General features: G+C 35.9%; 1 protein-coding gene across 1 annotated transcript; it reads right to left on the reverse strand.

Moving 5' to 3' along the window:
* Nucleotides 1-281: 281 nt before the first annotated feature.
* Nucleotides 282-27,782, reverse strand: LOC113238497 (probable nucleoporin Nup58). Its single transcript, XM_026475324.1, has 14 exons — nucleotides 27,703-27,782; nucleotides 27,352-27,485; nucleotides 23,827-23,991; nucleotides 23,250-23,369; nucleotides 22,070-22,213; nucleotides 19,282-19,329; nucleotides 17,806-17,877; nucleotides 16,637-16,767; nucleotides 14,621-14,762; nucleotides 6,048-6,191; nucleotides 4,581-4,739; nucleotides 3,914-4,033; nucleotides 742-816; nucleotides 282-617 (listed from the first exon to the last, which is right to left on the reverse strand). The coding sequence occupies exons 1-14, from the start codon at nucleotides 27,780-27,782 to the stop codon at nucleotides 487-489; spliced, it is 1,665 nt and encodes a 554-aa protein (XP_026331109.1). The 3' UTR covers nucleotides 282-486.

Genomic DNA, 27,782 nt, shown 5'->3' on the forward strand with positions numbered 1-27,782 from the left:
ACTCCCTTTTCCAACGAAAAATAAAAATATGGCCTATTCAATCAGTTTGATCGAGTAAAGGTGAGCATTTCGTATTGAACAGCTGTTTTTTTTCTTCGAGTAGCTTTTCAAAAGTTATTATTCACAAATAATAATAATAACGCACACACTCAACTTAGCCCCGCATTAGGGAAACCATGTGCCGCAGGTGCCATAGACACACACATAGACAACCACAAATTACACCCAAAGTCAACGAGAGAAATAAATGTAGGCCATACAAATATTTCTCCCGGCCCGGGAATCGAACCTGGGACCTCCGCGTGGCAGTCTGGTAACCGTTCGGCCACCGACGCAGTTAGTTAAATCAATATGAAACTTTTACATGAGTGCTTTCTGCCCTTCTGTGAATAAAATGTCATGACCCAATTAACACTATAAAGTCTTTTAACTCCACAGTTCTAACACTGCTCCAGTTTACCGGTATACCGGTATTTATCGCCAATATCATTGCTTCCCACGTTTTCCGGGTGGCTTTTGGAGTTGGAAGGCGGAGCTCTCGTTGGAAGGAGTTGTCCCGAAGCTACTGTTTAAGTTTGTGCTTAGGTTTGTCTGAGGCGGAGGCTGCCACGATACACCTGAAACGGTAATATTGTTACGTAGATTAAAAAAATATTAATGCAAATGGAGGATGAGAAAGAAGTATTATTAACAGCGAAACCGATACAACAATTAATAACTTTAAGTCGGACTATAATTTACCTGTAGTATCCGCGTTGGGAAAGGTGTTACCAATGTATGTGAACGGCGTAGGACCCGCTAGCTTGTGAATGTTACCTGCGTAATAGATATACCAGAATAATTATGCATGTATATAATATAATGAATAATAATACATTTATTCAAAGAACTTAAAAGTTACAAATAATCAACATATGAAAGTTGGCACTTAAAAAAAGCTTGTGCTTTAAGTACCAGCAACCTTCCATTGTCACACTAGATACCATCCGAGTTATTTCCTTTTCCGAGTTATAAGAACGTATGTAGGATAATATAGTATAAATGGGGCTGCACCTCCTAACGTTCACTATGGTCTGCGGTAAATTAGTAGTGACAGAGTGTTTTAAATGTCAATGACTCCTTGAGTTTCTTACTCATTCTTCCCGAGGGAATCTGCCTTACGAATGAGTAGTAGACTTTAATCAATATAAGTGTACACGTTGCTTACCTATGGAATAAATATTTTTGAGTTATTATTATTTGAATACTGTCAAAAGTTTGACAGATAATGAATAGACACATTAATGACAATACTCAGCCGCAAAAAAATAGAATACCTATCAATATTTTTTTAGCCCCACACTAGGGAAACCCTGTGTATCGCGGCTGTATCAATATTGTTTAAGAAAAAAGGAAAGTAAGGAAGACGTGACGTCAGTATTTTTGGAGTAAGCGAAAGTATATCTACACTTTTTGTTGACAATTTGTAGTGACTAAGCATGTCTAGTATAAGCAGCCTCATATAATCGCATTTATTATAAAATATAAGTCAGTTCATAACCGATACTTAGCCGTTTTATTCGTCCCCCGACTCGCCCCGTACATGGCGACCCTGCCTATGGCCCTCTCGCCGCGCGCGTTGTTGCATTTGATACCGTTCTCCATATAAAGACTAGAATATTTTGTGCCATCTTATCGGACTAGTTAACTTAAAAATCTATCGAGTGCCATTGAGTTTCGACATCGTGATAGACCACGTGTACCAATAAAAAATGGTGAAACAACAATCAAAATTTGAAGAAACCATCATAGTGCAGAATACCGCAGGAGGTAACAATCAGGCATCAATCGAACAATATCAATACCATATTACAATTACGAACGCTCTGCTGTCGTTTATAACGGTCGTGATAACACCCTAAGAATATCGATGTTCCGTAAGCCACCAGATGTAAATGGGCAGCGAAGTACACCGACGTGGTTTAAAATGACAAATACTAAAAATCCATATTCTCCTACTTAAGAAATTTAATTACTAGAAGAATGCGCCTTGCAATTGACACCGCGCGCGTCTCAATTTCGCTACAAATGCCGATTACGTTAGTAATGATAAGGATTTAAAAACGTATTGGTTTCAGCGTGCGATTTATAGTTCATTGGACATACTTTTAATATGAAAACAGCTGTTTTGTGTTTGTGGTACGCACATTTACAAAACATTTGATTTCTCGTTGCGATTTTAGATTTTAGAAAAGTTGTTTTGTTTCATCCTGAAGCTCCAGAACCTACACGAGTGACGAAACTGTCATAAGTTTCTTACAGGTGGTATTACGCCAAAAAAAGCCCGGTACCTATAACGTGTAGGAAGAATAAAGATGTGTAGCTCAGTTGGTAAGAGAAGTAAGTAGCCACGGTGAGGCAACAGACATTGGTTCGAATCTAAAGTCAAAGTCAAAGAATATTTATTCCATAGGTAAAATAAATTTACACTTGAAAACGTCACATTTAAGCTACTGCTCGTTCACTACGCTGACCTCCCTGAGAAGAACGAGCAAGAAACTCTAGGGATTGCTCTTTTCAAATAAACTTAAATGCTATGGAATACACTTTGAATCAAATTTGTGTGGATTCTGGAGCCATGTCGTCTTTCCATACATCTTTATCTAACACGTAGTCTTCAATTTTGTAATATGATTTTTCGATCAAAATATTTTTAATGTAGTTTTTAAACTTAGGAAATGATCAACTTAATATATGCTCCGGAATCTTATTGTAAAAACGTATACAGTTCCCCATAAAAGAGTTGTTTACCTTGGTTAAACGAAATCGTGGTACCATGAGTTTGGACTTAGCTCTAAGGCAATATTATGGATATCTTCTTTTTTATTGAAATTATGTATATTTTTACGGGCATATAAAATATTTGAGTAAATGTACTGTGATGCCACAGTCATGATACCAGTCTCCTTAAACTTTTCTCTGAGAGATACCCGAGAGCCTAGACGGTACACACTCTACTCGGATCGAAGGAATTTTTCTTTGTGTTTGTTCGATCTTTGTATTACTAAGGCAATGATCACACTGCACCGCGCCACGCAACGGTGTGCGGAGCTGCGGTTTTTAACGTAAGTATCTGTTTGTATAAAAAATACGCGATGTACAACACACTGACAACGCGTCTCCACGCGGGTGTGCGGGGCGCTTGATCCGTCGTCCCGGGCATTCAGCTGGGTGGTGTGGGGCAGTGTGATAACCTCCTAATAATAAGAAACTAGAGTATTTTCACAAAAATATCATAGTAGTAAAAAAAAATCATGATATGCAATAAAATGAATATGGCTATCATGAAAGCTTTTAACATGGCATTCTTATCAATAAAACAAAGACCTATTTTTCGAAAATTTTCAATACCAAATATATCATTCAAACACACTTTACAGTTCATCAATTTAAAGAGAATTATATAATTTTAATTAGCAATGACGGTGTTGTAATAAATGTTATTGAATGAATGAATGAATGAATGATATGTTATTTTTATATCATCGGGAGTTGGCATGCAAATACAAGTAAAAAAGTGCAAAATTGTCGGAATAAAAATTGTTTGTTCTAGTGATAGCAACGCCGTGTGCACGCAAAAACTTTGCGTGCTTAATTCCAGCGTCACTATAAAAGTTTTGAACTTTTGACTATAGCACGATAAGGCGCGACTTGCGCGAGGGCGATACAACGCGCGAGATCTTATACGGGTCAGCAGTGTCTCGCGCTTTAGGTCGCTCTCGCGGTAGTCGCGCGCAGTCGTGCTAGCCCTACAGGTAAAAAGTCATCATCACGCGTTCAATAAGTTCTAGGCGCAAAAAGGCTCTTGACTGTACATGGGGCGAGGGTACATTTATTACTCGTCAACTTTTAGTAGCATGCAGTTGATACCAACCTAAAGCGGCTCGAGGATCTGACAGCACGGCAGCGCCCACTGGTCCAGTCAAATGAGTCGACTTCGTCTTTTTTCTGGATCCTTCAGCATCGCGTAGTATTTGATCTAAGCTCGAAATCGCTGGAAATAATTATAACAAATAAGTTAGGGAATTCTTTGTACAATCACCGTTTACATTTAACTTTTTCAGTGATCAAAATAACTGAACTCAAGAGTTATTGTTGAGTTTATCTGAATTTTTTTTTCAGACAAACTTCGTTACAATCAAAAGTGTACGTTAAAATCGTAGCTAAAAAGTTGAAGAAGATATTTTAGAACTTTACTTTACAGCAGGGAAATTTTAGTTTTGTTTGTGACCGCAACGTGCGCTATTTGCCTTAAGAATATTTTACGCAGTCGCAAGGAAATTCAATAGAATTACCCCTACAATATGTTTATATTGACAATTTTATATGGTAAATTGTACAGCGCCCTTATTAGTACGGTATGGTGTGAAGGGCCGATGTCCACCACTTGACGTCTGGGCGCTTAAAACACTTATGACCATAAGAACTAAAATTGTATAGAAATATTTTGCGGACGATAGCGACACTGTTACAAATACTGAACACATTAATTATACTAGACTAGTTACCATAATAATAGTTACAATAAAACGAATACTTACGCGATGGAGTATCAAAAACATTGGTAGGATCCTTGAGCACATATTTGCGTAGATTGAGATATTGCTCCTTCTGGGCGTCAACTTGCGTATGTACGGCCTGGAGACGGCCCGCCAAAGCCACCAGAGACTCGTGCATGCGCCGTATGCCCATCGTTAACTCTGTAGAAAGTAACATTATTGAGATAACAAAACATTCGTTGCCAAGCATACTTATACGTATTTACCAATTTTGACGAAACCTAATAACAATGCACAATAGTATGAAATTCTCAATCCAACTATGCAAATAACATAGAGGGACTGTGTGGGACATGAAGTGTGTATGAATAAACGAGATGTCGGATTTCTGCCTATAATTATTGAATAAAGGCAGAAGGATGATGACTTAACGCAGAAGTCACTAAAAAAACAGAAGGGTCTGCTCTGAGTGGACACACAATCCGACTTAAAGGTCAACTTGTAGTTCAGAAAGGCTTGCAAGTAGGAATAAAACTAAAAGGGGGTTGGACAAAACGATGTGGGAAATAAACAGCCTTTGCTCTAGTTGGATGCTGATTAGTAATAACGTGTCAACCACCATGATCATAGTTTTGCAAAAATGTCAACTAAAAATTTTTTCATTGTTTTTGATAATTTGTTCTAAAATTTACTTGTAAAATGAAAACTGCTATTGTTACCTCAGGTGTGATGAATTGTTGTGATTTATTACTATAATTCCCCAACAACAAGCATAACAGCAAGAGTGTTCATTTTACTAGTAAATTTTAGAACACGCTATCTACAATCTGTCTTTTTTGAAGACGGAGTAAAATTACATTTGTAGGGTTGCTAGTTTTCATAAAATTTTAAATAGTTATGTAGTTGTTATCGATAGTTTTATCGATAGATTGTTAAAGATGATAAAATTTCGCCAAAAATTACTGCATTATGAATGTTGCGACGTTCTAATGATTACTAATTGTGTTATTTCCTTCTTTATTTATTCTTATTTTGACAGTTGGCTTGCAAGTATCGAGATCAGTTTTTATTCATATACGTTTTAAGAAGAATTTGATTATCTATGCTCAGTTCAAAAGATATTTAATGAACTTTAAAATACGTCTCCTCTTTGTATTTTTCATAAACATTTCTAAATACAGCGTATGTACCTATGTATGAACTTACAAAAATTGACAATTCAAATGAGTCATGCCCAGTAATTGGATGAATAATGGGTCGATGATGATTAAAATGAAACAAGTTGGGCAATTTATTGCATAAGCGTGACCAACATTCAGTCGATAGTCGATAGAATTGTTTATCGACTGCAATCACTAGCTGCTCGCAAGCAGGCAGGCAACACTTTTGTGCAATGAACTGTTATTTTACGTCGTCTTCAAAAAAGACAGGCTATATATAGTCTGTCTTTTTTGCCATTTACGCAAAACTACGATCATGTTGGTTAAGACGCATACAGTTATGGCTTACCTTGTTCAGTGAGCAACTTGGGCGAGGCCTGCATCTGCTTATCAGCTACATCCATCTGCCTTCTAAACGCAATGAGTTGCTGCTCTAACTCCATCACCAACTCTTTCACGTATCTAGGCGGTGCTGTACCTTCCAGTTCAGACACTGAAATTTCAACGTTACGTTAATTTAAACGAAATAAACGACTTGTTAGTAAGTCTCAATAAAAATAGAAAGAAACTAAAAATAATCTGATATTTATAATTTGCTGTAACGCCTGCCTGCCGTACAAGAGCATTCATGCGGGCTTGAGTTTGTTTCACAGTAGGTAGTTAGTCCCGCTGAATGGTGTTTACAGATCATGTACTTTACTAATTCTCACTTGCTCTAGCAGCGAACAAAAACATCGTCATGAAACTCGCACGTCGATGGAAGTTGAGAAAGTACTCATCGAAGACGTATATAGTCCCCGCATTAAAATCCGTGCATTGTAGTGAGGTGTATATGAGTTGGTACAGTAAGTGCGGCTTAACTTAGAAATACTAGTAGGTATTGTATAACAAGAGTGGTACTTACTAGAATATGAATAGAAATGGACTTGTCCTTCCGTATTTCGTTTCGTTTTATCAGAAACGCGTCCACTAGAACTGTTTACTTGTTAACTTCGATTGCGAGCAAATGAACCGAGCTATCTCTCTATTAAACTATAATTTATTTAAAAATTTTAAACGTTGAATTTAAACTGTAATGTCATCGCAGTACTGTCTAATTTTGCTTGCTCCGGTGTCTGTCGAACAAACGAAGACTAAAGCGTGAATAACGCTCTGTATACGATTTTAACGCCCTATAAGTTCGGACACTTTTTAGCGCGAACCCGACGTCCATATAATTGTAAGTCAATGATTATTATACATATATTTATTCTTTTAACCCTTCATCTAATTTTATTTATTTACTAATTTTCAATATTATCTTACTGTTTGTATCATATGACATAAGTAACTTTAAGTACTAATTAATAACCATTTTCAAAAATTTACTTTAATAGAGGATGGATTTAAAGTGAGCAAATCTGTGCCCATATTCGTTGTTTCTTTTTTTGTGATTATTGTATACTCGTTGCTCTTTTTTTAACGGAAAGTAATTATTTTAATTCATATATGTTAACTTAAGAGTGAAAACCTTAGTTACGCATTTGTACTCAAGTTTATTTTGACTGATTTTTGTTGAAGCAATAAACGTCTTGCTTAAATATATTATTAATATAGCATCTGAAGGAGGTATAAGTTAAGTAATTAAAACACTAATTACAAGCAAGAAAGAAAGGCGCAAGTAGAAAATTCAAATTTCGGAGATAAATGTGCTTAAATATTTGTTAGGTTACTCTGATAAAAAGTAATAGTATAGTAATATAGTATTTATTAATGTTACAAATACATACCAAATGTTTTATACAGACTTTCATTGTATTTTATTCAGCCGTTTTTAAAAATACTTTAATCTTCTATTTAACTTGTACAAAACCTTTAGAAATATTATTACTGCTTAAAAAGAGCATAACTAATTTAAATGTGACTTTTGATACTTGACTCATGAATAGAACTAAAGTGCCTTTTTGTTGTTATTATTATATTATTGTAATTGAACTACGTAATAAAAGTAAAGTTCCATAGACTACTAGGCAAAATCCTTATATTAGTGTTTTTAACATAACACCTTCAAATCGACTCATCCGTAGAATAAAGATCTATGTGTAAGATTACTTGTTCTCGGGACATAGTACATTTCGTTCGTGCTTCTTCGCCGTGGATGTCAAATCGACCGTTGTTCGATTTTATATTTCCGAAACGAAATAAGATATATAAATTCTAAAATATCTTTACATAGGCCTTAGTTTGAATAATGAAATATGACTGAAGTCGAAATATGACTTTTTACAGTAAAAAATCTGATTATTGATGTCAATTGCCCTGTCCGCTATGAGCTTCCAGTATATTCAACAATTATTGCGATATATTCCTATATAAATAAAATGGGTAGATTGGTCTTTTTTTCGAGATCCCGAATATGAATGTAAATCACTTTTGATAAAAATGTTATTTGTGCCTTTTTTCCTTCCGAGGGCAGTATATTTATTATACACGACTTTTTTGTCTTCATCATTGTTGGAATATGTACATAAACTGCGTGCAGTAAAACGCTGTGACGTCTGCGCACGCCACGTGTTTTTTATATATACTGTCACTTTGAAGCTCTCTGTTGTATTTGTCAGAAGGTACGCGCCCCGATATATCGTATGCAGTAAACACTCTTAAGTAAATTTTATTCCAGACCAGAAATGGATGGCACTGAAGCGCGTATCGAGATATTTGAAATATACTAAAAGCTATGCCTTAACCTACAAATTGAATTCTGAAGAATAAACAATTCAAGGCTATTGTGATGCTGACTGGGCCAGCAACGACGATGATCGAAGGTCATGCAGAGTCTAAGTTTTTATATTTTAGGGCGGAGCAACATCGTTTAATTCACATCGGCAACAAACAGTTGCGCTCTCCACTACCAAAGCCGAATATATGCCTCTATCCACCGGCGCTCAAGAGGCGATGTGGTTTAAACAGATGCAAGAGTTTTGGCCTCACTTGGTTTCTATACCTATTACCATTTTATGTGATAACCAAAGTGCCATTAAACTTGCAGGTACCGAAAATTATTCCAGGTCCAAGCACAAAGACATACGACACCACTTCGTACGTAATAAAGTGTTATCAAAGCATATAGTCGTCAATTATATCCAATCGAGAGAAATGGTTGCGGACGCGCTGACTAAACGCACTCCTCAACTGATGCTGGATTACTGTTCATCCAAAATGGGTTTATGTCCAAGGGAGGATAAACTGCGTGCAATGAAACGCTATGACGTCTTCGCGCACCCAGTAGTGTTTTTTAATATATACTGTCACTTTGAAGCTCTCTGTTCGTTGTAACCGTTCCAAGTGGTACAAATAAAACTAGCTTATTTTACTTACAATTATACTTTTAATTACTACAATCCTGAACAATCGCATAGAACTCACTCTAAGAGGACGATATCGCTTACAAAGTACAGGGTTTATTATATCCAGACTATAAGTAGGTACAGTTGTGTCTATATAATAATCTTAACGGTCAAACAAACCAAAACTATCAATTCACACAAAGTGGTCAATTTTATTGTCTCGACGAGTTCAAGGTGTACCTACTATTATTGTGTTCAATTCCAATTTTTGACCAATAGAGCAGAAATTTCATTTATTTTATTGAAAAAAGAAACGGTTTTATAAAAAATTCGAAGTGCTCCAATATTTTTATACATACACCATTAGTAAAGTAAATTTTCATATGAACATATCAGAATTTTGAGAGGAGTACTCGGTATTCTCAAATTTTGGTTTTGCAGTTCAAGTCTAATCTTTGAGAGAAATTTAAAAAAAATTAACACGTTACAATTAAGAAGAACAGTAGTTTTTTATGAGAAATGATAATAAAGGGTATGAAACGAACAATTTTTTTTTCTCAAACGACAACCAACGACAAAGAGCGACAACCACTGCTGCTTTTAAGTTAGTTAATAGTATTACCGAAAATTTGAATAATAGCACACTAACAACAGGAATTTTCTTTGACAGGACCAAAGCGTTTGATTTTGTATCCCATACTATACTATTACACAAGTGTGATTTTTACGGCATACGAGGTACAGCTCTCGCATGGTTGAACAGTTACATCAAGGATAGACAGGAATGTGTAGAGGTGACAAGCATTTCGTCGCCTTACTGTCTCAAACTCGTATCTTTAAACACAAAGTTACTGAAATGCAAAAAATGGATTGTACGAGTATATACTAATGTTGCAGGCTGATTTCACATCAGATTTCCTTCATATTAACACAATAGCTTTTACCTGTTCTTAAAGTAATGCATCCAAATTAACACATAAGAAATTTAACATAAATTGAAAGTTTTGCCCTCTCCTGAATAATCACTCTTTATAAGATACGTGTTTAAGAAAGTAAGGCGTCGATTTGTCACGAATAACTTTTTTGGGCTAAGAGCAAACAAAAGTACAGTCAACAGCACATCAAGCTATACATTTTATACTAAGCAACGGAACAAGATCCGTCAATGTGTACCTTGATGTACTGTCTGCCGTCTGTACATGAAAATTATTCATGTTAACATTAATTAATTCTTTTTTAGTTTTCCTATTATACACTCACAGTCACTATTCTTTTATTTGCTCGCATTGTTTGAAAAAAGCACTATATACTTTATATATGTATACCTCGGTGGAAAGGGCGATAACATTCCTTTCTAGCACCCACCACGGTGCGAACAGCTGTTCCACCGAGTTCATTAATTTATTGTAAGGAATACATATTTGGATTTACGATTCAGGATTTGTCGAATTCTGTGACTCAATGGTTTTTTGCACTGTGAGCGCATCGATTCCCGGTAAGACCAATTTCAGAAATTAACTTTTCTAAAACGATTCTGATCTGAGAGTTCTAGGTCACTACCTCGGAGTGAATTCCATTGCTCTGGTTCTCTTGTCCAGGGAATTCACTAATTTAAGGCCGGGTAATTGGTGTGATTATCTAGCACGTTATTAATTTGCACGCGAAACACTCGTTCGTTTATACGCACTTTTTGAATGAGCAGTGTTATGTAGAGCGATGCAAAAAAGAAACAAATGCCGATAAATAAACCAGACAAAAAACGACTTCGATATCAACAAAGTACAACTTAAAGACTTTTAACACTATTTATAATAATTAAAGTATTAATACCGTCCTTTTAATCACTAACTGTCGTCTCCGACATTTTTGTACTGCCTGAGAAAAATGCACTTTATGTGGATTTCAAAAGCAATCATTCTCCCTTAATATAACTTAGTGTTACAAATAATAACGCTAGTCACGATAGTTAGTCATCAGAGGTACGATATATCAATAGACTGTACTCACCATATTGTTAATTATAATAAAGGGTAGAAAAAAATCAAAATTGTATTTAAAACCGGACGTCTGTCTTGTACGACGGTGCAATTGTTACTGATACAGTTGGACGTTTTGTTCTGAAAGCGTGTAAAGAAACATTTTCTTTCAACGTAACGTTAAACCGTTTTCATGTAGGTTCCGGAGACGGTTGCCGAAGAAACGACGCTATAATGAAAACGACAGGAACTCGCGCCGCAAGCACGTTACGTTACGTTTTAACAAAAACTGTGTTGTTGAAAACAGTTTCACTCCTTACAATCATGCGTTACAGATTAAAAAGTTTTGATGTATTCTCAACCATTACGATGTATATTTAAAATATCAGCGATGGCTATGTACTCTTTAAACCTCTGTAGCTGAGTCTTAACCGATTCCAAATGGTTGTATTATATAAAACATTTTATAAGTGTTAATATTTTGCTGACCTCTGTGGTCAAAAGGCTTCACCTTCACACACCGGTTTCATGGTGTCGCCATCGCTGAGGTCCCGGGTTCGATCCAGGTAAATGTAAATGTAGTAACTAACTTTTCTATATTATCTTGTCTGAGTGCTTGTAGTACCGTCATTGTTTCGGAACTCCATACCACAAGTGCTTTTGTTACTTCGTTTGGGATCAGAGCTACGCATGTGATGTTGTCTAATATTTATTTAATCATTTGTATTTACTTTCTTTAATTGTATTGCTTGTCAAATAAAGGAGTTAATTGTAATTAACTAGATATAACTTCCAAAGAGCAGTGTACCGTCCGATGTCAACATCGAATTTACATCCTGACGAGAAATCAAAAACGGAAGCTTCTGACGTTATCGTTATCCTTCTCTTTGTCAATGCATCAATGTTCAGAAACATTCCCATTAAGCTTTATGCATAATCCTACATTAATAGTTTATACTATCAACTTTCTTACCAAAATATAAATAAAAATGGTATGAAAAAAATTAATTGTTAAATTTTCTTATAAATTATCGTCGTCTTCGACGTCGTTTCTGTTTTTGGCTACAGTTGCTCTATGTAAGGGACCAAAAATACACCATTGAATAAACACGTTTATCGCTTGGAGACTTGTGCCTAATAGTGTCACGTTCTTCGATTGAATCAAGCAGCCTGTATACGCGGGGTTTGGCACTGAGAGTCGAATAGGGTTCGCCGCGTGTTATAAGACCTTGAGTAATTTTTGTTGTTTAAGTTGTGTTATTCTTATTATCCTATTCCTGCCTCCGTTTTACTCCGAACCAAATAATAATAAAAAACAAAGCCAAACAACCACTTGGTTTCTTAACCCTTTCATTGAGAGTATTTAAATAGTATCACACACAAAAATGTCACTATTTTTCTTGCCGTAATGCTTATATTGATTCAACATAAAATGTTAAAATGTCAGTACGTTGTTCATACTGCTCTATAGAAAAGCAGTAGGCTGAAAATTCCACAGAAAGCACTTGTAAATAGCACTGTTTCGTAGTCGGTTTTTTCGTTACATATAGAGAAACGGGGTACCCCGTACTATTATATTTTAATATTTAATTTTACGGTAAACGTCGTTACTGTCTATGAACAGGCTAAGAAAGAAATTCCTTGTTCAGTTTAAAAAATTGGGAATCGAACCCGAGAGCATCGTCATTTAGCACCCACAGAGTTAATCGCTGCGCCACCGAGTTCATTAAAAAAGATTTGTGTTCTATTTTATACGCGTTGAAATTTTAACAGCATGCCTTTCTTAGCACCTTTTGTAACACTGGGTCATTTCCGTTTCAGTGAAGACAAAAAATGTTAAAAAAAATTTGTTATTCCAATAAGTTTTTATTATTATTTACGCTATGAAGCGATGTGTGTAAGTCTACCGTTTCTGTACAACCTGTACCCATAACAAATAAGTTATGAACCATGAGAACCGAACTCAAAGCATCTGTATACGAGGCAAACATTCTAATTTATAAACTTAGAATAGGTTAGTTATGATGGTCTAATTCACAAATCATACTGCCTGTACAACAATATTTTGTTGTATTTTTTTTAGTGCTATAAATCATCACAATATCATGTCATTTGCTATTTCTAAACAAATTCTTATAAGCATGGATCATTAACAACAGGGTTGCTAATCCAGATACAAGACAACGTAGTCGGGTATATACTTGTACCACTGTACTTTAAATGTCGCGACGAGTAACCAAATAGCTGTTTTTGTAACTAATTTGTTTTACATTGACAAGCTGTGTGAAACAAATCGTAATTTTATATGAAACCGAATGCAGCGCAAACTACGCAACTTAAACTACGCGACTCACAAAATTACGCTCGTATGGCCTCACACTATAAGGAAAAAAACTGACTACTTATATTTCATACAATAGATGAATTAATTGATATCAACGGCCATTTACATAATATAAAATACTTCCAGGCTATTGTTCAGCACCATCTAGATGTAAGACGGAATTTTGGCATTTTTCATAGTTATGATCTGTAAGTACGGAGATTATTTGAATTATTGATCCATATTATAATTATTATCGCTCCTGACACATAATTTTACGTAACCGAGGCACGACGTCAATTAAATATGTAACATATATACGATAACCTAATTCCTTTGACAAGAATCTACTAGTATAAACACAAGGGCACAAATATTGTTTTCCTGTATATTACGTGTTAATTAATTAGTGGTTAGAAGATTATTTCTTATAGTATTTGGACCCTGAAATGGTGTCAATGTTATTGATGATTGTCATGTACGTTCGTATTATTAGTTGAAAATTACTAGTATACTGGTACCAACTCATATACTTCCCACAGTAGAGCACAAGTTTCATGTATGGAGATATTTTAGACAGAAATTTAGGCAAGACAATGAAATTGTTTGTGATATTTGCTCAACATGGTGAATATCCTTATAGTCTTCAAAATTATGCTGGGTTACACTTAAAAATTATACCTACACAAATAGTTATAAGTACCTTTCTTGAAAATTCACGCCTTCACGCCAATTCATACTTTTCAGTGTGTGATTAAGTTATATGCAAAGTCACATTTGTCAGTCTCGCAAGCACGCACGCACGCACGCACTCAAGCTCGCATACACGCACGCACGCACGCATGCAAGCACGGAAGACCGCCCGCACCCGCACGCACACACGCACGATAGATGATAGTTTCATTACCAATGGAGTTCCTCAGTATAAATGATTGAACGTAAGAGCTCCACACACTCCGGTCATCGCGCGGATTAATAATAACTTACTTAAAAATAACTTTTCGTTCCCATACAGCGCCTTAGCTCCACTCCGCCTCGAGTCAAAAGAGAGTATTGGAAGACGGACTTAAAGTTCTGTAAAGTGTATTTTAAAAACTGCCCTGGCGTACATTTGTCGTCAACAATTTTCACTGATAATTTCAAATAGTACTGTAGTCTACAGAACTTTAAATCAATATTTCTGTTTTGAGACGAGGCTCTGTCAGGGCTGTGGCCTTAAACGGGGTAAAATATTTGGCAAGGAAACAAAGTAGCGCTCGGTGTGTGGAGCTCGTAAGTCCAGATCGATAGGTCGTACCAGGTGAGTTGGCCTGGGCCTCCGCCTGCGCCAGCGCAGCAGCGGCAGCAGCGCGCAAGCGGCGCGATAGCGCACGCCCGCGGCCCACTTCGCCCGACAATGACAACGCCAGGCGCAGCGTCGCCTCCGCCTCCACCGATACCTGCGCACGCGCAGTACTAGTACACCTTGTTCATATTACACACATATTAATAATAACACTAACAATATGCCAGACATTTACCAATGCTATGCGTCGACTTTTGTTAAAAGTTGTCATGATAGGTACATTTTTAGCAGTATAAGGTGTCAAAATTATCTTAAAATAATTTCTGTTAATATTGAAAATTTAGCAACGTGGGCTTTTTTGACATTGTGTTCATTGGCTGGGCAATTTGGATTATCGTTACAGAAATTAGAACAGTAACATTTGCAATCGTAGTACATAAAAATGTTGCATAGGGCGTAATTTTAACAAAAAAAGCACTCCGATTTTTTTTAATATGTTATTTCTGGGTTGTTACAAAATGGGCAACACACTGGTCTGACTTATCGTTGAGTTTAGGACATCCTGTGTACAATTTACTTTGATAAAATATACCGAAAACCGCATAATGGTAGATAGTTTTTATCAATCCACTTACACACGTTTTACATCAATATTGTGTATAAAACTTATATTGTGCATTTGCATAATAAAAATTACTTTACTTTAGTTCTTCATTTGTAATTGTTATTACTGAAAGTGTACCTATCATCTAACTTTTCTATCTTTTTTGTTTCGTCTATCTTATATTTCCGCAATTAATGAATTTTGGTGCAACAGACGCGGCTCATGTCTCGTGTTAATTGAAAGTGATATAACTTTTATGTGTTTGTCGCAAGTTGTATACTTTTGTATTATTTATATTATTTGTATATTAACAAATATTCTGAGTCAAAAGATGGTCGCAGGTATTCGAAAAATCAACGCTTTACCAAATCTGGTAGAAACAACGATTGTTAAACCAAAATAGTGCATGGATAGATGGTATATTAACCGTATATCCTAATTGACTTGCGAATCTGAACCTTCTTTCTACATCGACAGAGAAATAAGGACGGAGAAAGGACGATTTTCTAATGCATACGAAGACAGTTCAGAGGAAACAAAACAGGTCAAAAAAGCTTTCAGAATTTTTATAGAGTAGGATGTGAACAAAGTACAGAAATTGCTTAATACTAAAGAATTGTTTGTTGTTTCCATCTAGTAAATAACTTCAAGAAACTAAACGAACTAAACTAAGCAATTAGTAACATCATATCAAAAATAAAACTGGAAGATCTCTTACTATGGCTCTCGTATAACACTACAGCGAGAATTTTGAAAATCAATGGCGTTCACAAAGTTGGCACAATCCACTTAACATTATATTCTAAATTAGGTTGTCGTTGATCAAGCGGACAAAGCGCTGTCTGAAGAGAGCGAATTAAACTTGTTGGCATTAATACAAATGAAACTGTGTGGGAAAATCCAATTTATCCGTAAGATTTTGTCGCCCAATTTCAATAGAATTTTCGAAAGGGACACTGGAGATTTTTTTTTAATTAATTTACCAAATTAAAGTTCAAATTGCCACTCTTCACACTGATATTGTGGATACCTGTTTTCCACTATGTTACTGCAAAGGAATAAACGAGCTTTTAGCAGGGTATCCCGAGTTTGTTGATAGCTTGACTGGATATTAAAAAAAATTATACAAACAATTTTTTTTTGTTTGAAATCTCCTATATAAAAAGTCTATTTCATACTTTAACCACCATTATAACACCGTGATATCCATTTTTATTCAATTAGAATTTCAAATAGAATTCACTTTCACATACAGTTTTGATTACACTATCGCCAGTCTTCTAAATTATCACTCGGAAACGTGTTCAACGTGGATATGTCTCTGCTCGCGGGTCTTGTTAACATAGCTGTTGTTATCAAGTCTTTTATTCATTTTAATTATGTCTTAATAAAAAAAAATCACCGAATATTATTATTAAACTAACCTTATGTAGCGGTTTGACCGAAACCCTCATCACTTCGGAGCTAAGTGATTTTTGTCTCTTCACGAAGTCCTTGAACGTCTCTATCGTGGTTGATATCTCATTGGGCAGCTTTATTTGCTTTGGTGACTCGGCTGGAATTAAAAATTAGGAATTAATTTTAAAAAAAGAGAGAGAGAGAGAGAGAGAGGAGGTATAGTTAGTAGAATAGTAGTAAACACAAAGGTGAGAAATAAATAGAGAGAAACAAATTTAAACTATTTACGCGGACTTGTAAAACAAATGATTCACTAAGAGAGTCTCATCTAAGAGGGAATAGGGAATGTTCATTAAATAGTCTTCTAAGAATTATATGAACCCTGTTCGATATTCAGGTTTTATCACGAAGTTTAACATATGAACTATCAACTAACTATCGAGTTCTTAGGTTTCCGCGATTGTTACACATACGAAATGAAACTATTTTTCCGGATTTAAATGGCGTATATTTGTTTTTTCAAACAAACCGACGTTTCGGGCCCACAACAAGTCTGCAGTCTGCGAGCACGTCATGGATAAACCTACACATTCAATGAAGTTTGACAAAACCCAGGTCCTTGCAAAAGAAGACCGTTATCTACCCAGGATGCTACGAGTAGCCATTGAAATTAAAAAACATCCTAATTTCAACAGGGAAGATGGTTTCTCCGTACCACCAGTTTGGGATCCAGTATTTCCTCTAATCAAAAATCCCAAACAGACATAAGACTGCAGTACTAATTAATATGTTTTAGTTTTCTAATTTCTTTTATTAATTAATAATAAATTGGCTTAACAAAAATTCATTCAATAAAATAATTTGTAAAACTTAATGTAGCGTAAATTGGAATGTTTTCTTTGTAAAATTAAAAATAAAGTATTTAATTAATAACTATTGTAACTATAGTGAAAAAATAGGGTGGTTTGCATTAATATTAGACATAACTGGTTGAAGACTGTACCACCTCAGTCAACCGTGACCATGGGACCTGTAAAGGGCCCGAAACGTCGGTTCGTTTGAAAAAACAAATATACCTACGCGATTTAAATCTGGAAAAATAGTTTCATTTCCTGTCAACTAATTAGTTTTATTTTGTTCTTTAATTGAAGAGCCGATATTCTTTGCTTATCATAATAATAAATATTGTACATACTCTTTCCATCTGTGGTAGTGGTACTCGCCGCACCTGTGGGCGCTAAGCCGCCCAGACCGAGGCTTGGAGTCGCTACAAACAAATGAAACACCGTCACACATACTGTAGACATTTCCAACGTCTCCCTATCCTATCTAGCATCAGGCAAATTTTTCAGGGCAACCTATTTTCGGTTTGGTAGTGGACAACGTTAACTTCAGTGAGCCGAGCAATATTATAGTCTTAGACTACTAATAGATTGACTGCATGTTTGCAGTTAATGCGTGTATCATATTCACCGTTTGACCTACAGTCACTGTGCAGAAAGGACGCCACCGTTACTGCGATGCTACATATTGTTCTTCGACGACGTAAAAAAAAAGAACAATTTGGATCCAACCATTTATATCTTACAAGGAAAATTTCATTACAAAAACTTGAGAATCGCCAAACGTTAATTTGCAGCACAGTGATACAAATGTGAGGGAATGAATTTCTCCTCCAGAAATGTTAATGGTGACATTAAAAGGTAGCAAACAATATGTATAAGCGAAATGAAGTTTAATTATAAGAAGTTGTATAGAAAGGGTAGTTGATGTATGTGAGGCTCGAGAGTTGTGTCAGGATAGAGTAAAACGGCGTTCCGTAGTCTCTGCTTACCCCTTCTGTGGGACTAGAGCATGAGCTTATGTATGTATGTAAGTTTTATTATATCTATATTCATTAATTGTGGTACGTACGAAAACGGACACACGTATCCCTGATGCCGCGACGATGCGTTTGTGAAAATGTGTATACAAATGCAAGGGCGACTTTGTAGTCGCTAAATAAATAATTCTCGGAGTCGATAACCGGTCCCCGCAAGGCAATCCTTAGCAAGTAAACAAGCAATGTTTTTAGCACTAATTACAAAAATTTATACTACACTTAACAATTACATCCTAATTATCATATTTTATCGTTATATTCAGCTTCTTATTTTCTCTTTGTATATAATATACACTATAATATTAAGACTATTCTGCTCAATTTAATGCAAGCTGTGTTTCATCTTTAAATAGTTGTGCATTAAGCTAAACACCCTTACCAATGTAAAATGTTCATATGTCGATGTAACAATTGCTGATGAACCTCAATAAATAAATAAATAAACAATGGTTACCACTCTGGTGGTCTATTACCACAGCGCAAATAATATAAACTTATAATTTTGACGAAAATAAATTATTTACATCACGACATAGAAAATGAAATTTGGACTCGAACTATGTAAAAAAACTGTATTCCCACAAAATTTTAAGATGCATCCAATTCTGCTAAAGGGGACGATAAGTCCACTACTTTATTGATAAACTCATTCAAGGCAGACATGTTTTCGATGGTGGCGCCAATATTTTGACGTTCATGTTTCCAGTAGAATAATTAATTCTTAAAAATTCCGCAACATGTCGGGATTTCGGTCAAATTTATCAACCTTTAACCTGTAAATAAAATTACCTGAAGTCGATGGTTGACTGCCGGTGACCGTAGTTGTGAATTTCGGACCTGAGGAAAAATTAAAATATGTATGAATTAAATTGCAACATCCAGTACAATACATCTGCTGGTAGATAGGGTTCTCTGTCAATACAGAATTTGCTTCGATAGGTAACGACTTTCCATCCACACGTGCTACCATGACTATTCCTGCTTAAAAGTGAGAGAGCCAATGCCATCCGAGGCATAGAAGATATAAAGGGTTATTTTTAGGTTAGTTTTCTCTATGCAATGTCGGTGGCCATTTTAATAATACTTAAATTCGAGTATATTATTGCGAAATACCAAATATACATATATTTCAGGATACTACACTCGAATAACACCTAATAATACTTCATGATACTATTCTAGAACATTTAAATAACAAAAATTGGCACCGAAATTATGTAGAAATAACTATCCCGAAAACTACCCACAGCTTATAAATTAATAAATGACATTTGTTTAAACAACCAAGAAAAACAAAAAAAACGCTCACCACTAGAAGGCAACATAGTTTTATAACGGTCTCGTCTAGCGCTTTTCAGTTCATAGCCGCGTTTAAGGTCACACCCATCGTCCACTATAGGACTCATTTGCAGTTTAACGTTAGGACTTGGCGGTAACATTTGAAAGGTTTGAGTTATTGGTATGAAAGAACTGTTCAAGGAGGACTGGGGAAGCATTGTTCTGGAAAAGAATATTGTGTGATACTACAGAATATAAGAACAGTCTGACTCCAGACTCTTGCATAGTCAGGGATGACTTTATTATGTCTGTCATACAATGCCAGAGTCAGCGGTAAAAGGCAATGCCAGATTTTCTACCACCAGCAAAAATAGTTGCCCTAACCAAAATCATTATTTTTTTTAATTGTTACACAGCAGCATAATCATTTTCGTAATGTGCTAAATTGTGAATAAGGCACAGAGTTTTCCATTGGTTATAATCACGTGGCTCCAATGGGGCGGTATACGATTCGTCGGTTTTTGCGCCTCTGATACGGCTCAGTCTAAAAACTCATCGAAATATGATTAACTGTGTATACCTTTTGTTTTCTAGATGAAAATAAAAGTACAGTGAAGGCACGCTCAGCATAACATTTAGCAAAAGTAGAGCTTGCGAAAGAGTTCGTCCAGGGTAGTACTGCCACCTTATCTATTTCTGCCATCAAGCAGTAACGTCAGCATTACTGTGTTCCGGTTTTGAAGAGTAAGGGTGCTTGTGACATTACAGGCACATGGGATTTGTCAACTAAGTCTCAGGGTGATGGGCGCAGTGGCAGTACCCCTCAGATCTTTGCGATTTCAAGTTCTGAGTGGCACTGCAACTATTATAGACAGGCTTGTAGCTTACCATAAGGCGCACGACTTGTTCGTCCCGTCGCTTGATGTTACAAAAAAAATACTACTTAAATTTTTATTCTTTGCTACTTATGACACGAACGTCGAACCGTCCAAATAACTTCTAGAAAGTTCTAAAAGTCGTAAACCTTGATAGGTAAAATAAAGCCGTAACGTGCGTTTATCACATAAGAGTAGTGTTGTAAAAAACTCACGAGTCCGAGTCGAGTCGAGCGCGAGTCATCGGAGCATGAATTGGAATCTTCAAAGAACTCGAGTTCGAAAACTCGACTCAAAGCGACTTCCATATTACAAAGTCGCGAGGACGACAAGCAGGGTTCAATTTTATTGACAATCTAATGCCCACGAATTAAATAAAAAACAAAAACTCAATATGGTGATTTATAAAACAAAGAAGATATAATACTTAATTTTATTACAGTAATTATACTACAGTTTAACACGCCACAACACAACACCGCTCAGTAGGTACTGTAGTCTAGGCTCTACTCTATGAGTAGAACTACTGGCTGAATGAATATAGTTTTGTATTTAGAATGTGTTTCAAAAGGTAGGTTAGAAGAAAAGTAGAGTATCATCATATAGTTCAAGATGTAACCTCCATAAGAAAATATGTAAAAAGTACAATAAATACCAATTTTTGAAGATTATCCTAGTTTAATATTTATAAACGTACCTCTCGCTACGCAACACAAGCTACGTCCCAGTTTACAGTACTTACTCGTTACATAAACTGAGTCGAACTCGTGCATGACTCGTTACATAAATAGACTCAAGCACTAATGCCGAACTCGAGTCTATTTGGAAACTCGATAGGTTCGTAATACATCGAGCAGTGAGTCTCTGTCTTTATGAGTCGAGTCTTGTGAATTGGAGTCGACTCCGAAAATGTAGACTCCCCGGACTCGTGTTTTTTACAACACTACATAAGGGGCATAAAAATAATACAAACTACATGAAACAAATTATATACATATAAAATATTTCTCCTCTTTAAAGCATAAAAAAGTAGTCGAGTAATTTTGTTCATAAAATCTATAAAGCCTCTGAAAAATTATCCTTTTGCATATGTGGCCTTAGTACACCAAAGACGTAGTTCGGTAGTAGGTAGGAAGGTAGTGCTGGAAGTTCATACTTTTGCAAAATATACAAACCAAACCAAAGTTTCTAGGAGATACAGTTGTAGCGGAAATTGAAACCTAACAGTAGTTAGGTTTAGGTTAGGCTAGGCAAAGTTTATTGTATCTTGCATAGTAATGCAAGATATAATAACCTAATGGAATACCATATGTACGTAATCAGCAGACTCAGTAATCATCATCGTAGCAAGTGGACGTACGTTATCGCAGCCTACCTATTGGGAGACAGGTGTGTCGGTGCATATCGGTGCTATGTATACTTACCAAAAAGACCAGCACCAGCAGAAGTAGTAGTGCTAAAGAAACCTAGTCCGGTGCTCTGTGTGGTTGTTGTGTTGAAGCTGAAACCTCCAAGACCGCCTAAACCAGCACTGGTCGTCGTCGCTGCTACTGCGCCCAGGGTTAAACCTGGAAATTAGTTTTGACAGTTTGTATATAAGTAGCAAAATCAAAATTAAATTCATTGAAACCATTTAATTTTAATCTTGCAAGATATTGTCTATGGTAGCAATAGATTTCGCAACGAAATATTTTATGACTGAGTTTATTTGATTGTATTTGAGGTTATCAGTACAAAAGTGGTGTAACACAGGTTCTATTTTTTGCTACAATATTACTTTAAATTATACTAAATTGGATAATCATTTCATATTTGGATGGTTTTTCCTTTGCATAAAAAATTTTTATTAATGTATTGTAATTTTTTCTTATACGTCAAAATCATTTAGAGTAATATTGTAAAAAAAAATTGCATGAACGTTGTAACCTTTACACTACTATGGCGCTCATAGCCTCATTTAACTTTGCATATATAATAATAATGCCAAGGATCATACAAATAAGTGTGTAATGATTTCAATGTTAGTGGGTCTTTTACACATAGTTTGGGGGTAACTCTGCTGTTCCTACTAAACATATGTCAAACTTTTCAGAGTGCCACTTAAAGTACTGTTCTACCTACAGTCGTTTCAACAGCAACACTGGGTGGTGTATTTCAATGTCAGTCTCACGCAATTAAAATGGAGATTACAATGTTAATATCAGTCGTCTTATCAGTAGTGCTCACTCTGTTTTTTTCAGCTGTTTCCGGTGGCGCCATAATTAGGTATAAACCCAGGAAACACAATTAACCACCCTCATGAACAGACCTTCCTAGGGTGGCATTGTGGTTCTCTATTGAGTATGCATACCCCTAGCATTTAGGGAAACCCTGTGTCGCGGGTGCCATGGACACACTTAGACGACCACAAATTACACCCAAACTCACGAGAGAAATAAATGTAGGCTATATAAACATTTCTCTCGGCCCAGGAATTGAACGTAGGTTACGTGGCAGACTAGCAGGGTAACCGTTCGGCCACTGAGGCAGTTAATTTAAAGTTTATGATATATGCTGGTTATTTTAACAACCTGAAGCTGTGTTAGCTGGCTATAATGAATTTACCTGGAGGAGCAGTGGATGTGTTACTCCCAGGTCCAAAGTTTAACCCACTGGTACCAAGACCGGTGGTTCCAAACGCAGGAGCAGTGCTTGTCGTGCCGAACGATGCAGTGCTGGCCACACCTAGAAAAAAATTAAGTATAATGTACTACATTGCTAAAACCACAATCAAAATCTTAACAAACATAGGACCTACAAAGATCTATGTCATGAAAAAACAAATTTTCAAAGTTTGTTCTCACATGCATGGAATCAATACACATTGCATGTCACATAAAGGCAATGTTATAAAAGTATACCCAGCATGGCACAATATTTGGAAATTAACTGCTTGGTCTGAAATATACAACTGACTGCTGTTGTATATTTCAGCTGACTGATGTTTCCTAAAATATCAAAATAACTTTAAGCAAGTTTGCACTTTAGTTACGAGTGTGGTAATTCTCTCTCTGTACATTCCATTGGTGGTCTACCTAAGAAACAGATCCGCTTAACTGGTTACACTATACTTACAATGCTCTTAGTATAAAGTGGACAACACTACAAGTTGCAACAATTCCATTAAACACAAAAAACATACCAAAAGGTGGCGCTGCAGATGTTGCACCAAAAGCAGGAGTACTAGTGGCTCCAAATGCGGGGGCGGTCGATGTTGCCCCAAAGGCAGGGTTGGCCCCAAAAGCAGGGGTGGAACTGGCTCCGAATGCTGGAGTGGCTGATGCAGCTCCAAATGCTGGTGTTGTACCTGAAATAGAATTGAAGAGATCTGTTTCACAGTGCGAATGAAGAATTGACTATTACAGAACTTGCATGCTCTACATTTTCACCTGTCAGTCACGGAATTCCATAGAAAAACTTTCGATTTACCATTTTATATGTTAATCAATACATAGTAGAGATGCCACGAATATTCGGCTACTATTCGGAATTCGGCCTATTCGACCACTTTTTTAATATCAAATAATGGAAAAAAAACACATATTATTCAAAATGTATCATGTGTTTTAATCTCAAATTATTGCTTTAATATTTAAAATCAAGCAGTGGCAGGTAGTGATGAATGGCAAGAATCTTTCAGCATTCGTTGGTAACAAACAATTGCGAAGTTACTCATAAACAATTCCTGTTTCTGAAAATAGCCTCTCGCTATAAACACTCAGGAGACAATAAACAAATCTTAGCAAATTTTGACAGGCATGGATATTGCTTTGCGTTTGCTGACCACCACTTGTAAGGATCTGCCGTCCGATCTAGGCGAACAGTTTTCATATAAAAATCAATCCCAGGTGCAATAGAACTTTTCTCCACGTCCTTATCATTTTGCATATTCTCTGTAGCGACTTTTTCGAAACAGGTCCAGAAACTGTCATTTATTGATTCTATCGTTTTATAATTTTTTTAACAAAAAAACACCCCATCCCCGTTACCTCCCAGGCAGCTCAATGAGACAGATCGTAACAGGTCGCGCCTGAAATGCACAGTTCTTACGCCGAACATTCGGCGCTTCAGCCGAGAGCGTGGCTAAATATTCGGTATTCTGCCAACTATTCGTGGCATCTCAGGTTCATAGACTATTTTATAGCAAATAAAATTTTTTTGCAGTTACCCTCCCAAATATCCTAAGTAATTATACAGGGTTATTTTAAAATACTTGATCGGTCCTTAGAGGGAGCGATCCCAGTTAGTTCAATCGGTCAACTGAACTAGGTCGGTCTTCTAGTTCATTTAGTTCATCTAGTTCCTTGGTTAGTTAGTTCATCTTGTCCTTGCTCGGACATTGAACAAACGCTCCAAAGTAGTAATTTTATTGAACACTACGGACTTCTAGTATTATATGGTCAATACTACACTCTACCAAATATTTAAAAATCCAATTTGTAGGAGTCGGTACTATTTGATTTTCCTTCATATTTTACAGGTTTAAAGACTGTCATTCTAACTAAATATCCTTTGTTTTTACAAAATCATGGTGTCTTTAAAAATCAATATTTAGGTACAACTATTTCATATACTCATACATGTAGTTGATATTATACATAAATAACGCACACACTCAACATAGCCCCGCACTAGGCAAACCCTGTGTCGCGGGTGCCATGGACACACAAATAGACAACCACATATTACACCCAAACTCACGAGAGAAATAATTGTATGCCATACAACTATTTCTCTCGGCCCGGGAATCAAACCTGGGACCTCTGCGTGGCAGTCTGGCATGGTAACCGTTCGGCCACGGAGGCAGTTAAATACATACAGTTACCTACCACACCTACCAAAAAATATTACTTTTTTGCAAGCTTATACATATATATACATGATGTAGATACGTATTAAAGACTTACAACGAGCTGGTAACGTTCAATCGTGCATCCCACTCGAACTTGTACTAAAAGTAGTAAAAGATTGCTATTTGTCCCGCTCGCACTGTTCCTACTGAATAAAAGCAGGTGAACTATCAACGCAGAGAGTTCCTAGTTCGTACTGAACTAAAAAGGTTATTTTAACTTACAAGGACTTATATTACTCACATCACAAACAACCTCTTTAGTTCCATGTTAAATAACGCATCAGATTATACTTTCATACAAAAATAAATATATTCAAACAGATCACTCTAAATGGTAATAGCTCTGTGCAGAACAGGGGTGAGAGCCAGCATGGAGAACGCTTGCATGTTTGAACTTACTACCAAATACAGATCTAAAAAAATTTATTATGTTTAGTAAAAAGTCAAAGAACAAAGTCAAATAATCATTTATTCCATAGGTAAAATTTGTACACTTCAAAATGTCATTTTTGTAGCTACTGCTCGTTCACTATGCTGACCTCCCTGAGAAGAACAAGCTAGAAACTCGAGGGATTGTTCTTTTCAACTAAACTTAAATGATATGTACTTTGAATCATAATTGTGTGGAATAGACTAGACTCTTGTTGTCTTTCCATACTTATTTATCACATACTCTTCAATTTTATAATATAACTTTGCAATTAAAAACGAAGTTCTAAACTTAAGAAATGATAATCTTAATATAGTCTCTGGAATCTTTTTGTAAAAACGTATCCCCCGTAACATAATGTATCTTATTGTAAAAAAGTTCCCCGTGAAAGACTCGTTTACCATAGTTAAACAAAATTGTTGTACCGTGAGTTTGGACTTACTTCAAGGTTAATATTATAGATATCTTCTTTCTTAATGAAATTATGTATATTTTTACAGGCATACAAAATATTTGAATAAATGTACTGTGATGCCACAGTCATGATACCAGTCTCCTTAAACTTTTCTCTGAGAGAAATTTGAGAACCTAAATGGTACACAAAATGAATTGCTCGTTTTTGCAACACAAATAAGGTCTGTGTATCTGCCATTTTACACCACATGAGAATCCCGTAGGACATTATACTACAGAAGTAACTAACTTTAGTTACTTCCATAGTGTAATAACTACTTAATAAAAAAGTAACTACTTAGTTACTTATAATGTTAGTACATATATAATCCTGTGAGGTTGTTAGTTTTTTTTAAATAACTTTGTATATTTTTTTACACTTTGAATTTAATTTTAAAAAGAATAAATTTTAATTCTACAGCGCCTTAGAAACAAGGTAAATAATTTATATTTCCACATATAAAACTGTAGGGTTTATCAAAGTTGTATATTATGCGCTTCGAACTTTTGTGTATGTTCGTTTCAGTTTCAGAGTCACATTTATCCACAATGGTATTATCCCTCTTAGTGATTATCACGAGATACCGGTTCCATACCACCATATCAACTGCTGATAATGGAGCATGAAACTGCTAGATAGTTTAAAAAGAAGTAACAACAAACCTGTTAACTGGTCTGAAGGTCTTAAAATTCTTCCTCTTGTGCTTTTAGGCACAAAATTCTAGAACAAGAGGAAGAATTAGGAAGAAACACTTGGTAATATAATTCTTCTATCTTTGCGGACTGACCCATAAAATTACCTATGTTGATGGTCCTGTTATTTAAGAAAAGCTCAATGATTACACAACAATGTAAGCATTGCAGATCTAGAGAATATTTTTAATTTAAAATAATACGGACACTGTGTCATCATAATACATTAAATAGAATACCTGCACCAAATGCTGGAGTGTTGGTGGTGCCAAATCCTGTAGTCCCGAAAGCCGGTGCTGATGTTGCTGGAGTACCAAACAAGCCTGTAGAAGGTTGTGATGTCGCTCCCAATCCAAATCCAGGCGTAGCTGGTCTAAAAAGGTTGCAACATTATTTTACTATTCTTTTTTTTTTAAAATGGTTTTGAGGTTATGATATAGCATTTTTTTATGTGTTTGCCGTCAGAAAGATTATGAAATAGTTTTTAAATCTCACGGCATAGAGCAAGTTACGAGAAAAGAAGACGCAACTTGAAACAATAATCTTTCTATTAAAGTTTTTTATTTATGCAAGCCTCTTACAATACTTACTTGTTAGCGCCAAAACTAAAACCACCCGAGAGTCCTGTGTTAGCAGGAGCGCTCGCCGGTGTCCCGAAGGAAAACGACAT

Source organism: Hyposmocoma kahamanoa, unplaced genomic scaffold, assembly GCF_003589595.1.
Source record: "Hyposmocoma kahamanoa isolate Upper Pololo Valley unplaced genomic scaffold, ASM358959v1 103, whole genome shotgun sequence".
In the NCBI taxonomy this organism is placed as follows: Eukaryota; Metazoa; Arthropoda; class Insecta; order Lepidoptera; family Cosmopterigidae; genus Hyposmocoma; species Hyposmocoma kahamanoa.

Coding starts and splice junctions, on each gene's coding strand:
- LOC113238497 (XM_026475324.1), bottom strand. CDS start 27,782: ATGTCGTTTTCCTTCGGGACACCGGCGAGCGCTCCTGCTAACACAGGA. Junction 27,486..27,702: donor TTTAGTTTTGGCGCTAACAA/GTAAGTATTGTA, acceptor CAACCTTTTTAG/ACCAGCTACGCCTGGATTTG. Junction 17,878..19,281: donor CAGTCAACCATCGACTTCAG/GTAATTTTATTT, acceptor ATTTGTTTGTAG/CGACTCCAAGCCTCGGTCTG.